General features: G+C 42.0%; 2 protein-coding genes across 2 annotated transcripts in view; one reads left to right on the top strand and one right to left on the bottom strand.

Annotated features, from left to right (window-relative positions):
* The window catches only part of MELLADRAFT_102716 (uncharacterized protein), a gene marked incomplete at both ends in the record, with an annotated part of 4,444 nt that extends 779 nt beyond the window's left edge, over positions 1 to 3,665 (bottom strand). The window contains 5 exons of the mRNA XM_007405465.1: positions 8 to 154; positions 233 to 357; positions 426 to 488; positions 3,137 to 3,571; positions 3,638 to 3,665. Coding sequence (XP_007405527.1) covers positions 8 to 154; positions 233 to 357; positions 426 to 488; positions 3,137 to 3,571; positions 3,638 to 3,665 — 798 coding nt within the window. The remainder of the gene's footprint in view (positions 1 to 7; positions 155 to 232; positions 358 to 425; positions 489 to 3,136; positions 3,572 to 3,637) is intronic.
* Positions 3,666 to 14,119: 10,454 nt separating this feature from the next.
* MELLADRAFT_92310 (cytochrome P450 monooxygenase) lies at positions 14,120 to 14,726 on the top strand (the record flags this gene model as incomplete). Its single annotated transcript, XM_007405751.1, has 2 exons — positions 14,120 to 14,198; positions 14,377 to 14,726. The coding sequence occupies 2 exons, from the start codon at positions 14,120 to 14,122 to the stop codon at positions 14,724 to 14,726; spliced, it is 429 nt and encodes a 142-aa protein (XP_007405813.1).

The following is a 14,726-nucleotide window of genomic DNA, read 5'->3' as shown; positions in this document are numbered from 1 at the left end:
GGCATACCACTTCATCAGATAACACCACCTCGCGCATTGTATAATAAGGGACGATACGCCCTCTGGTGCAAGTTTTCAACACTACCTTAGCTTGAACTTGAAGCAACACCTTGCTGCTTCCATATCGAATCAACTTGTCCAATTGACTTGTTTGCTTTGAGCTAGGTTCGAACCAGTCAGTACATGCTGTGCTATCCACCGGGGCTCATGAGTGCAACATGGGTGGACTCACCACAATGAAATCCTTAGCTTCGACTTTTTGGCCGTTGTGCAAAGTGACACTTGTGAAAGATTGCCAGTTAAAGTCTGAACCAGATTGCTGCACACATAACGGAGTTGGTCCACGTTTCTCCAGTCCTGGATGCAAGCCAATATGAGCACACTAATGAAAAACCAACATATGTGTATATCTCACCGGTACTCACCTCCCATGACAAACTCCTTACCACCTCCTGGTGTTAGAGAAAGGCCAAAAGATTGGGCCAACTCTGGTATTTTCAAAAATAAGTCAACCAAAGAAGACCCAGGCTTCACACGTTCGTCTATATCTTTATCAACAAAAGATGAACCGGACATCAGAATCCTCAACATCTGTTCGGTGTTGAATCTATTTGCAATGTCTCGGCCTGGGGCTTGATGGTTTGAGTGTACTGAAGCATTACGAGTTTGTCCATTAAAGGATTCAAACTTTTTGGTTGCAAACAGGCAAGCTGGGCCAAATCTTCGAATGGAGTCTTGTAAGTGGATGAGCATGTGGAATTTGGGCTTGTTGACCCATTGCGCTGTGCCGTTGATAAGGTGTAGTAAGAATCTACTGATAATAATGTCGAGTTCCGCTAGATACCGGTCCATATCAGTTATCTCGGTTTGGAAAATGTAAGAGCTTAAGTAGCAAAGGGCTGTCCACACTGCCCGCTTCTCTGGTGTCAGATGATCAAAAAGTACGAATGGAACCGCCTGTAACACCGTGCGAAATTCCTTTCCTACAAGGCTTGCATAGAAATTGATAAAAGTATGTGGTTGAATCGGTGGTATGTTCAATCCTTTTTTGTTGAAAGCTCGCCACTTGCCCGACAATTCGTTATAAATTTTAGATCCTGGCTTGGCACCTAACTCCTTCATAGTGTGACGAAATAGATACTTTGTTATACCCAACAATACTACGTGGAGAATTTCGACAGGGGTGTCTAGATGACCGTTGAAGCCTGTAAGTGCCAAGTCATCATATATCAGTTTGCGTAATCACATGCACATAAGGGCTATGGTCACAACGTAATGAGACCCACCTTTCAGTCGCAGCATTGGGTTGAACAGGTGATATCCATGCTCCCTATTAAGCTCATTGCAAAGAGCCTCGACATCCGCCGTTGGTAGAGTGTCATGCGCCTTTTGTACCACCTTAATAAAGTAATCGAGGAGAGTATCCCTGACCCCGTATTTGCGCGACAACTCTTCTACCAATGTTTTAGTGTTACGACGTTGAGCTGTTGTCCACAGCAATTCGGTTCTTTTTCTGGTTTCGTCCCAATCGCGGAAAGGCAAATGTCCCTTAACCCAGTTTAAACCAGGCGTTAGCTCAATTACATGGGGGACGCACTTCAACCAAAAGAAGTACTTACAGGTAGCCCATCTTCATCAATACCCAAAAAGTCACGCACAAACCCACTGGATTCTTTGTCAACTTTCTTATCGACTTGTAGATCACACATCCGACATGGTGTATTTGTACTTGCCGGGTTCAGGGTGTTTGTAATTTCCGCATGAAGAGGTCCGTCTCCCAAGCAGCAGAGTACCAGTGAGACTGCTAGTACCTCTTCACCCAACGTGTGGTCATATGTTACAAACCCGGATTCGGCCATTTGACTAAGAAAAACAATCGGACGATATGGATTTTTTGAGGTTACAAAACAAAATAAGAGAGAGAATCTTACTTTATATCATCCACAACGTGGTCCAGTAGATCCAGAGTACCTGCACAGTTTGAAGTAGCTAAGAAATGGATGTTGAACTCTTGATTTGACAAATCAGTGGGTAAACCAGCCAGAGTGAAGTATACACTCATGTGCTTGTTCCACTTCTTTGACACATTACCAGATGTATCATCTGAGTAGAGAATGAGAGGAACATGTCGGACCAATTTCCCATCTGCTTTAGTTCTCCATTTATTCAAAAGCGGATATTTTGTTAAAGTTGAGCCATTTCTTTCTGTTATATAAATTGCACCGCATCAGGTTGCATTTCCAAGAAATCAAAAGGATGTTGACTTACGATACATGTAATGTCCAGCCATATCCTTCAAAAAAGATCCCTCACCGAGTTGAATCTCTGTAAAAGATCTCCAGAAGTCGTCACAATCTATTGTGAACAGATTGTCTGACTCGAAATCAGGCTCATTTGGAAAGTAGATTTTGAGCCTTTGTGCGACTTCAGCATCCGGTTCAACCGTTGCAGGCAAGCATTTAGCCATCAGTTTGCCGTCTTGTTTAAAGAAAAATATGGGGACAATGAGCTGCTGAGTCCTCAGTTGAACTGGTTCGTAAATGTAGTAATGCGTGTTGTTTGAGACAACCATTGGAGGTCGTAGGTCGGGTGCCAAACCTTGTCGCCATTTATGAGAGTGGGAAAATTCCTTGATTGGGCCCTCTGTGACTAGATCTGGGATGAAATTCAAGTGAGGACTGACTAGAGGGTTTGCCAATTCCTACAAACCATTAAGGTTGTCAGAGACGAACCCTCGAGTATTGGACCCAACGTAATCGTATGATAAGACTCACATTGGTTATAATTGTTTGTACATTCAAACCAAAGAGTGGTGTGCCGGCAGGGCTGACTCGTTCTTGTATGTCCAGGCCCATTTTTTTTTTATTTTTTTTCACAACTTCACTCAATGAGTTCCAGTGTGGAAGGTTGAGGTCGCAGATCTTCATAATTGCACGTATTCGATGGTAGTCGGCCCGCGAAAGAAGATTTCGGGGATTGCCAATGATGAGGAGTCCGGCCACATGCTATTAAGTAGGTTAGACACAACACTTTTCCTCAACGTGAAATAGGGGGGCAACAACACTCACTTCTTTTCTTTTAAAGGGATACCATGCGCCAGGCTCATCATGCACATTGTCCACAGTTTCATCTTCACTAGAACCATGTTCAGACCCGTCATCCTCCTGTTTGTCCTCAAGCGCTTCAAACGCCAGTCGAAGGCTATTAAAATCGATTCCGTCGTCTGAGTGATCTGAGTCATCGTATAACCCAAGAGGGTCTCCATCCTCCAGGCTGCGCAGGAATGAGAGGGGTGATGGTCGCCGGTCTGGTGTGTCTTTGTTACCATCAGGATTGTTTGGTGTTGGACTTGGGGGTGAAGAGTGTTCAATAGGTGGGATTGAATACTCTGCTTGTTGAAAAAAAATTTGGTCGGCCTCATCTTGTTGCTCTTGTGCAATGTAGCGTGCCACCGCGTCTGCATGTGGCAGTGAGAGAACATGTCGCTCGTATTCTCGCATACCTCTAGAACCTGAGCACACAGTGCATCGATACTTCTTGAGGCCGGGGAGCGATGGATCATACTTTATGTCTGCATAAAGACATTTTGATTTAGTGTTGGATGTGAAAGCAAGGTAAGTATAAGGTCATGACTTACATGGATGTGGCTGGTTGTTTGATGTCATCGTGGAAGGAAGTGATCGATTTGCGATGTGAGTGGTACCACCTTGTGTTTTGCGTGTTTGCGCGTGGCGCGCTCCTGCATTTGAGGCGCGGTCCTTGTTGACCGGCAGACGCGATCACTGGTGGACCCTTTAAAGGCCACAAGCAGGCGGAAACAGGACCTTGCACGAAGGCGAGGCCAGACCCAGCCCTTAGGCAGCCCAGTGGCGGCCTGCCGACGAGTCAGAAGGCCGCCAAGGTCGCTAGACCTAAGTGCGACCTTATTCTCCCGCGCGGACCTCTTTTTGACCGAAAGGCTGTGCCGTGGTGTACATAGCAAGCGATGACCGAGGCACGAGGGACTTACTCCTTACCCCGGTCATTTGGCGTGGTTTGTTGAGCAATTTAGTAGGGGAAATCTGGGATCTCCTTTATCCCAAACTTCCCAGTATTGACTGTTTGGAAAAAAACAGGGAGCCTGAAGCGCCTGCTTCTTCTCTATCTTTCTGTCTATCAACTTTCTTGATTTCTTTATTTGTTCTTTTTTTTTCTCAACACTGCAAACAAGGTCATCCAGATATTCACCGAAATGCTTCTGCTGCGAGATTGTTACACAAGACATACAGAAATGAAATTTCAAATTCGCCAAGTTATGGAAGTGTAGAGAGCGAGGGCAGTGGAGAGATTGAGGTTTGAGACGGACACAAATGAATAGAAACCAAGAGAGAGTAAGGGGGACTTGAAACACACCAAAAAGCCAGCGTTTGTAGAGCATAGTCCGTTGGGCCTCCGAGCGACCTTGCCAAAAACGACCTTGAAAATGTCCGTTTTAAAAAGAAAAATCGCAAAAGTCTATCCACCGTTACCACAGAGGCTCGAAGACACTTGCCAGCTCCTCAATTCGCTTGGACTGGATTCTAAGAAGTTTGTTCAAGGGATGTTAACATGCACCGACTCAAACATAGCGACAAGACGTGGATCTTGGGGAACAGAAAAGGGCTGGGTTTCCACGAGGGAACTTTTGTACGGGTTCAAGGCGTTAATCTGTAAAGATCGAGTTAGTGGAAATGAAAGATGGTCTGCATTTATCTTAGAAGCGGTAAGTCCATTAATTGGGTTTTGAAGCATATGCATACTGACCTTTTCTTTTTGGAAAATTTAGGCAAAGGAGATCGTGATCAGAGAAAACTTACCCAGTGGAGACCCACCGAATGGAATGTTTCATACCTCAAAGAACGTTACACATGAATTCTTTTCACCAGAAGAAGAGAAACGACGAGATAGCTCAGTTGAGATTCATATGCCTTTTTTACACTCACTTGTATCAGCCAAACTTGTGCATGCTCAAGAGATGCGACAGAAGGAAAGGGCAAAGAGAAAAGAAACGAAGCAGGATTTAGATGAAGAAGGGATTTGCCTCAAAGAAACTGAAGAAAACACCGTGAACCCAGTGGACGATACCAAGGGTGTTAAGTTGTTTGAGTCTACAACAACCATGGGAAAAACAAATCAGCAATTGGAAGAGCATCGCATGAAGAAAGTACGTACCAACTGAATACTCTCAATGTACCTATATACTACTTATTTGATTTCCTGGTCCTTTTAAACCTTCTAGCTTCCTGTAATTCTATGTTCTATGCTTGCTTTTGCCTGCAATCGCCGACACTGCGGGTTAAACTTACAGCTCCAAAATTCGATAACGTTTCTGGCGTGTGGGGTAACACAAAAGGTCAATGATTACCTTCATTCACTTGGCTTAACTTCATCAAGAAAGACAGCTTTAGCAGCTATGGATACTCTGAAGAAGGCCACTGAGAAAAAAATTAGGGACATAGGTTCAAAGTCTTACAAGATTCGACCTTTTTGGTGTGTTGACAACATTGATATTGAAGCAAGAGTACACGAAAAAAGGGTAGATGCTCAAACCAGAATGTTTCATGGAACTTGGGGGTATTTACATGAGATACCTGAACATTTAACAGAGGATTTATCAGCGGAAGAACTTGATCTCAACATATTTGTGGATGCAATGGAGCGTAGTAAGAAGGAAGTTGTTGAAGTTGATTCTATGATACCTACAAAACAAGAGGAAATTCATTTCGAGCTGGTGAGGAAGGCACAGATTTCGACGGCTTTTCTGGATCACTGTGTTGAAAAGGGTAGTGCTGAACATTCTTATTGTAAAGTTAATTTAGAGGTGGCTCCACCTGCGGTTGATCCAATCAAGATGTACACTCCAAATATCACGATGTTGAAGATGATGAGTGCCTCAGACAATTCAGCAACTGGAATTGGCCAATTGATAGAACAAATCCTGGAGCAGCTTGGTGTTGAAAGCTTTCAATTTGGCAAATGGTTTCAAGTTGTTGAAGGTGACATGGGGACAAACTTAAACTTTGAAGGAGCAGTTAGAAAGCGGTACCCTTCAGGACACGCTGAAGAAGGACTTCAGAATCTCTCATTTGGACTCGCTGGTGCTCACACAATGTGGAACATTGCTAGTGCCATTGTCAATACTTACTTTGGTGATATTGAAGACTCAGCAGATCCGGGTATATTTCGATGTGCTGCTTCTTCAAGTATAAAGCCGGAACATCTAGTTGATAAATCGGATGTTGGCCTGTTGATGCAAACTGTTCACAAAGTACAAACGGCGACATATGTCTTCCTGCTCAAGTAAGTGGTTTCCCACTTGGTGATAGAGTTTTTTTTATTCACAGTATTTGACTGCACCTTTATTTCAGACAAATCATATCTTCAAAAGATTCTAAGCTTGATTTTACTGTGCCAGGAGTTGCACAAGCCTTGGTAGATGAATGTTATGACAAGTACTGCTCGGGTGAATCAGTTAGAGAAGCTTCCACAGCAGAAGATGGAGCTTTATACAATCTACGCTTGAGGTTGCGTGACCTTGCCACAGTGGTTGAAGCAGATCATGCAATGCGTGCGGGGGATATTGGTCGTTTGATGTCAATGTGGAAACGATGGAGTATTCTTGCTCAAGGAATCAATGGCCTATCACATTACGCGCTCCACCTTCCTCGGTATATTCTGATCCTGGAAGAATATCTCCCCAAGAAATTAGCAAAGGTCATTAAGCACAGTCTGTTGATACCTTCGTCTGGACGTGAAGGTCACTGGGTGGCCAAGGATTTCTTTTTGGAAGTCCAAAACTATTGGCTCAAATACTTTTATAACAATTCTGTATGTAGCCTCTTTGGTTTCAGAGCCCAACCTTATTTACGATCATCCACATTCTCTTCCATTAGGGACAAGGGACTAATATTGAACGGCTCACGGAACGTTTTTCAATAAACATTCCCTTGGTAAGATGATTACTTTTTGATTGTTGCAAACAAAATCAGAACATAGGCTAACATACAAAGCAGTTACGAAGCCTTATTCACTCCCTAGGTCTTCGGTCAGGCTTTGAAACAATACACCAAAGTCACAAACACCCCCTTTTGCCAGCGTCGCTGAGTCAATTCTTGAAGTTTGCTCGTGATCATCTTGCTGATCCAAGCATGATCAAAACTCCAAGACAGAAAGGCTTGATCGCCAATCTAGATGACATCTACTTGAAAGGTATCAAAAAATTTCAATCCATATTTCGAGAGGAAGATTGGAATGCGACTCCCTGTCGATTCAACTCGGGAGCAGCAGGCATATTGGGAGCTGAATTTCGAAGAGTTAAAGATGATCAACCTTGAACACATGAAGAATTTGTCGAGTAGAAAGGAATGAATAAATATAATGTTCACATACTTTTTTGAGTTTCAACTTGAGACATGATCGAACTTCCTTGAAGAGTTTTCATTTTCTCGTGTTTCTCCTTCTCCTTCAAATTTTTCACTTCGGCTGCTTTTTCCAATCTAATCTTTTTTCGCTGCTCGATCTTCTCCTTCTTGGATTTTCGTTTTTTGGCTTTGATCAACTGGGCACTGTGGTAGGATGCCAGTATAGCTGCACCCATCTCATAAGCCTCCTTTGCAGCTTGTTCAGCCTGGCGAACTTCTTCAAGGTACGATTCATAACTAGGACCTTGAATCCAATTCTTGATACAATTGATTATCATGTCAAACGTCCCACAAATGGGCTGGCTACCCAAAATCCCCCTCAGATACTTACCCTCAAGTATACCCAAATAGTTCTTGACAATTTGCCAAGCATTATCGTTATCGAAAAGATTTGAGGGGACCAAGTCGGATTTTCGATTGTGACGAGTGTAGAATAAAGTTTCAAAACGATCGATCAGCTAGCGTTCCAGCACCATCATGGGCCTGGAAGTGCGGATGCGATCAGTATCGGGACATAGTAAAGGTCGATTAGTCCTTTCCTTCGGCTTCAATTTCACAATTGGAATTTGAGTGAGAAAACTAGCTGCTGGTAAATCATGACCAACAGTGGCACGATCCAAGAGCTGATGAAATTGGTACTTGTTGGTGATCTTGAGATCATGAATAAGCTCGAACGCGCCAATCGGATCACAATTAGAGCAACGACAAAGGCCCATATTCAGCTTATCTTGACGGGCCTTTTCTTTGATGTATGCTGGCTCATTGACCGAAAGAGGTAGGATTCCGAGGCTGTACAAAATCAAATTTAGAAGTCAAGATATTAGTAAGAAGATAAAATCATAAAAGCAACAAGGAGAAAAGCTCACCGAGTGTCAGATGAGAGTGCAACCCTAAGGCATACCGGTGTGATTCTCAAAGCACTCGTCCTGTCATCATCATTCATGACTGAGATGTTTTCAAAATCTTCGATCAAATTCTTCCCAGTCTGACGAAAAGGTTCAACCAACATAATGGCTAAGCATCTCTTACCACCTCGCCCTCCCCTTCCACCCATTTGAATGATTGCATCTGGGTCCATGCCACCCAGAATTATTACTTGATCCACGATGGACCAGTCTTGACCAAGGCCGAGTGCGTTTGTACAAGTCATCGTTGAAAATTTACCGCTCCCATAATCCTGAGCTCTAGTAATTTTATCCTTCGGGCCTGTCGATGCATGATACCTTCGGCAAAAGCTGCTGTTTCCATTGTGAGCCTGTTTTGCGTTTCCTCGAGCCAAGTGAACAACTTCTGAAGCGGTCCATGTCGAGTTTTGAGTTCCGCAATAAATGAGAGTTCGTGTCATGTCTTCATCAGAAACTTTGGATTTGTGTGGGATTAGTTGAGCTAGATCTTCACATGAATCCAGAGGGCGAGTTAAATACATTTGGATCCATCGCATCTCGGGTCGAGTAAGTTCTCCTTCAAGCATAGTGATATTTTGAGGCGTAAGGCTTAAGCTACTCAAAATTCTCTTCACAGCTATAGGTCTACAGGTGGCAGATAGTAATAGAATAGGAACTGAGTCGGTGGCCATCAGTGTTTTTCCTAAATGACCGTATGATGGTCGAAATTCACAAACATCTTGAAGTATGGAATGGCTGTATAATTTTTTGGACTTTCCACTTTCCACCAAACCCCACGAGTAGATCACATGTGCTTCGTCAACAAACTTCAATATAAGGTGCTTCTGGAAGTCCGAGCTGTGGTAGACTTCTGCAAATTTCACACTATTGAGGAATATTTCTGGACTCTGTAAGCAGACAAACAATTTGAGAGTCAGTCCATCTGGCCTTTCACATTTGATCAAGGTGAATTGGAACAGGAGTATCTGAAGAAATGACATACAAGATATATGAAGCGGTAGTAGTGATTTTGAATCTTTTTGAGATTCTCAGCCGTAAAAGTGATCTTGGTCAGATTGATTGCCAAGATCCCTTGCTTCAGCTTGTCAGAAACCTACAGATGGAATTAAACAGCTTCAGAATGATTCTTGAATGGATCATCAATCAAATACTACTGACTTGATTGTCACCTAGCGCGTCGAGAGGGTTGAGAACAAGTACCACTAGTAGTTGTTGAAGATTGAAAAGCCTGAGAAAAATTTCGGGTATTCGTGATTTTCCATATCCGGTTCCAGCCAAGAGGAAGGTATTGAATCCATTGATGAGGCTGACTATTGTAGTGACTTGCAATTCCTTTGGTTTCTGATTCTTATACCACTTCAAGAAGATTTTGATTACATGCTTTCGTTGTTCTGCCAATGAGCTATTGAGGATAATGGACGGAAGCAAAGGTCGGGTGATTTTCAAGTCATTGTCAATATCTGCTAGGTTTGGTTCCAAGGTCAATTCTTTTAATTTGCTTCGGGTATTCATCGAGCAAAAGAGTGTTAACTGATGTGAAGATTATGGCGACAAGTTGCTGAGCAGGGTTGAAAACAAAGCAGAATCAAAATTTGAAATTCAAGTTTGACCTTTGGAAGCATGTTGTATGTAATTTGATATTACATATATATACATAGACTCCGCAGTCTCTCCCCCAAATATCTGGATGACCTTGTTTGCAGTGTTGAGAAAAAAAAAGAACAAATAAAGAAAGCAAGAAAGTTGATAGACAGAAAGATAGAGAAGAAGCAGGCGCTTCAGGCTCCCTGTTTTTTTCCAAACAGTCAATACTGGGAAGTTTGGGATAAAGGAGATCCCAGATTTCCCCTACTAAATTGCTCAACGAACCACGCCAAATGACCGGGGTAAGGAGTAAGTCCCTCGTGCCTCAGTCATCGCTTGCTATGTATAAACCCCGGCACGTGGGACTTAGTCAAGTTTGGGATATACGCATCTGGAAAGGGTTTTTACTTGGGACGAGAGTCATACGCCCAAGACTTTGTCCTCGGGGACAAGGCGTACCCGTTGCGCCTCATATAAGCGCAATGCCAGCGCTCAGCGCTCCTATTACAGCTGATCAAGGAATTGATGGTACACTACGGTCCAAACTCAAAGGGCTCTTATGTACTCAAAACGTCCATAGTCACAAGCATCTCCATTTCATCTCAGATATCTCCCAGCTACAAATATCGTACACCCCCTTCGGTAACACATTTGTGATGTGTGCGACCGAATGCGCACCACCAAAAATGCGCAGTGATATTCGGTCGCACATGTGACCCGAAATCATCATTCGGTAAACTCGAGTGCGACAAAAGGCGCACACACATTTTTGCATATATATGCAAAAATCATGCATATTTTTGAAAACAAGAAAAAAGTCGTTTATCTTTTGGATACATGCAACTTCTGGAGTGTGTGACCCTCTATCACTACAAGAAACATAACATTTTCTGGGCAGAAAATTAAATTATTTGTATACAAAAATCTGGAAAGGTCAGAAACAGAGCAAAAAATATGAAAAAATATGCATTCTGTTCCTTGGTTTGAGATCTCCAATCTGCATATTTTTACGTATTTTTGGGGTTCATATTGGTGAGTGTACTAACAATAAACCCTCATAATCACCAGATTACCACCTGTAACAGATGCTGGAATTTGGCTGATCAATGCTGAGAGAAAATTTTGATTACTACAAAACCCCATAACTTCGTCAATTCTGGCTCAAAACACTCGATTTTGAGTGCATTGGAAAGCTGGTATTTGCCTGAAGATAGTTCATAAATGAACCAAATACGTGGCGGGCCTGCAAAGAAAGATATCCCCACTGAAATCAAATTTCACATATCATCAAATAGAATGTCAGCCATCGGGATTACACATTTTGAGTCAAAACTAAAGTAGTAGCTCAGGAATTCAGCTTTCTCATGCACCCAAAATCGAGTGTTTTGAGCCAGAATTGACAAAGTTATGGGGTTTTATAGTAATCAAAACTTTCTCTCAGCACTGATCAGCCAAATTCCAGCATCTGTTACAGGTGGTAATCTGGTGATTATGAGGGTTTATTGTTAGTACACTCACCAATATGAACCCCAAAAATACGGAAAAATATGCAGATTGGAGATCTCATACCAAGGAACAGGATGCATATTTTTTCACATTTTTTGCTCTGTTTCTGACCTTTCCAGATTTTTGTATACAAATAATTTAATTTTCTGCCCAGAAAATGTTATGTTTCTTGTAGTGTATTGCTCTTGGTTCTCACCTCATCACGGTGAGTTTTTTTTACTTGTCTCTTTTCCTCTACTCTTCCATCTTGTCCTGTCCCTCCACGATCCTCCTCCTAATCAGCATTTCCCCTTTGGTTACTCTTCACACCGATCCCGACTTTTTACTCCCTTTGATCAACTCGATTCATTTTTCAACACAAATTCAAAACTCATCATCTTCAAACAAATCTTATTATAAAAATCAAAGAATAATCATTCAAAGCCAAAACTAAATCATACAAATCTGATTCTTATTCATTTAAATCGGATTCTTTCAAGTCAAAAAATTACTATTTCATATTAAAATCAAATCACAATCCTTTGACATCAATCTTATTTTTCTGAATCGTAACCCTTAAAATCAAAAACACTGAAAGCTTGATTATTAAGCATATCATCAGGTTTGATTTTAAAATGATTTGTTTATAATCAATATAAATGGATTGAATGGTTTACAAGAAATGATTTTAAAAAGACTTATTCATTACCAATATCAATGAATTAACTGGTTTACCAAAAAAATCAATTTTAAATTGATTGGATCAATGGGGAAATGAGAAGAATTGAGTTATTTATACTTGATTCACTCATGGTTAATGAATCACAGCAGCTTAAAAAACTCGCAGTTTGGTTTTACCGAATGGCGAAGTTGCGGTAAACTTGTCAACAATCGTATAATGCAACCTTTGACGAGTTTACCAAACGTCTTCACATAAGGGATATCTATACATACACACACGGTGAGAAAATTTCTCACCGTGATACAAAAGTCGCATATGTAACTTTATGCAACTTTTGTTACTGAAGGGGGTGGTATGTAATCAAAACATAAACTTAGCATGTATGTACCAAACACATCTTCATGATGTAGAATAGATAAAAATCCAACGTACTTGGAATATAAATTCATTGGATCATTATCTGATGCTTATCAATATGATTCAAGGATACAATTGGTTCCAATGTAATGAAAATGTCATGTCTATGAACACCATACGTCTGATGTTCATATTGTGAACATTAGATGCAAAACTGAAACCGGTACATTTGGTTTGATGGACACGATGTAAAAAAATTGTATCAAGGCTCAATCTTTGGAGTCACTCGGCTTATAGTTTGCTCAGCCTCCACTGATTTCAGTGGCCATCCCTTCACTGGTATTTTTTCTTTTCTTCAACTCTTTCTCTTTGTCTTGTCTCTAACTTGCCGACATATGCATTTTATTGGTGGTATCATGTTTAATATGGACGTTTTCAAAATCACAAAATCTATGTTTCTGGAACATCTGGTCTTGTTACATCTCAATTACATCGGGTTTGGACCGTAGTGTAGTTTGCAGCCAAAAGAGTCACTGAGGGATAATGTCCGAAACAGTTAAATCTTGAGTAAAACATATTTTTTACATTTGTTCACGTGTGAGAGCTGTCACCAGACTTGCCTGAAACTATTCTACCCGCATGTTTCAAAACAACTAACACAAATCTCTGTATGCACCTGTCAGAGATCAAAATTCAAAATTGACTTTTGCGCAGAAATTGGATGAAAGAATTTCAGACAAGTTTTCAAGTGGAAGACAAATGTGAGGTTTGTTGACTTTTGGCAAATCTTCCGAATTCACATGACTTTCCGAAGGATGCCCTGAGTTATTGTTTTGATGAATCCAAAGTCCTGCGGAGCAGGGCCAATGCTTGAAAGCTGGGCATCACACAGTGTGGCTCACCAATCAGACTCATGAACGCCCTTCATCCATGGGATGCTGAGGAAACAGTGTTGAAAGGATGGAGTGGTGTTTGAGATAGAATTGTGCTAGACATCTCCATGTAACTGATAGAGCAACTGCGATGATATCACTTTACTTGCTCCTGAATGGTGCCAAAGAAACAACACCGCTCCAAGCAAGATCACCGTGACCGCTCGGCAATATGTGTTGTGAGGTGGAGGATAAGAAATGAGGATCAAAGACAGGTGGATGGCTCCGCAATTTGACGCAATGAACTTGCTTGGAATGAGCCATGACATTGTACATTGGAAGCGCGCATGAATTAGGACCTCCCTCGCTCGTTTACTGCAAAGTTGAAGCACTTTTGACAGCATAAATCCATTTTCATCGACAAACAGGACATGCCAGTGCTTGAATAGCCGTGAAAGAAGAGATGGGGGCCAAGATTGTCTTTTGGTAACTCTGGCCCAGAAATGGGACATTGAATTTGTGTTGTTTCCAGTGCCGTCCTCACGCTCATTGTCCAAACTTTGTACTGCTTTGTTCATTTCACTTGTTTGTCACCGCTAGAATGCAACCTCACAAACCATGTGTAACAAACCGCTCGCGGCCTGTCGGCGACTACCTAAAGCTCAAGGCTAAACCATTTTCTGTTTGCTGGGCATGAGAGTCAGTCATCTGTCTGTGTTTTATATGCTGTTTGTCCTGCTGATCTTTTGAGTGTGGTTCCTTCTTTGTCAAGCCACTGCTACTTTGCTCACTTGGATGCTATGGATCCTAGCAAAACATCCCGATTTCCAGGATAAGTTAAGGAAAGAACTTCAAGAGGCAAGTGCCACACCAAGTTAAGGTGAAGAACAAATTCCAATAGAACAACTCACGTCCTTAACATACTTGGACGCTGTCTGCGTAAGATTTTTGTTGTCTTTTCCCAATGTCTTTGTTTGGCTCAAATTAATTTTTCTTCTTTTCGCGCGAGACACTTCGGTTTTTGCCACCTGTTGCTCAGACCGCTAGGGAAGCGTCAATGGCTGATACAATTCCAGTAAGCGGGGATGGAGAGCCGATTCATATTGCAGCTGGAGAAGATACTTTCAATTCATCCAAAGAGGTCTTTGGACCAGATGCTGAAGTGTTTCGTCCAGATAGATGGATTGAAACGGATCCAGTGGGTTCTTTACCTGGCATTTGGTCACGTTTGTTGACATTCTTAGGTAGACCTAGAGCATGCATTGGGTATCAATTTACTCTTATGGAATTGAAAGTGTTGGTCGCTGTGATCATATGTCATTTATCAATCTTCTTACCCATCCTGGCACGGCTTGCCTTCCACACCACTTGCGCCATCAGCTCCCACGTGCAACCATTCTGA

This window comes from Melampsora larici-populina, assembly GCF_000204055.1.
Source record: "Melampsora larici-populina 98AG31 unplaced genomic scaffold MELLAscaffold_4, whole genome shotgun sequence".
NCBI lineage: Eukaryota > Fungi > Basidiomycota > Pucciniomycetes > Pucciniales > Melampsoraceae > Melampsora > Melampsora laricis-populina.
The sequence above is the reverse complement of the archived record's forward strand: the minus strand, read 5'-3'. Positions and strand labels throughout refer to the sequence as shown.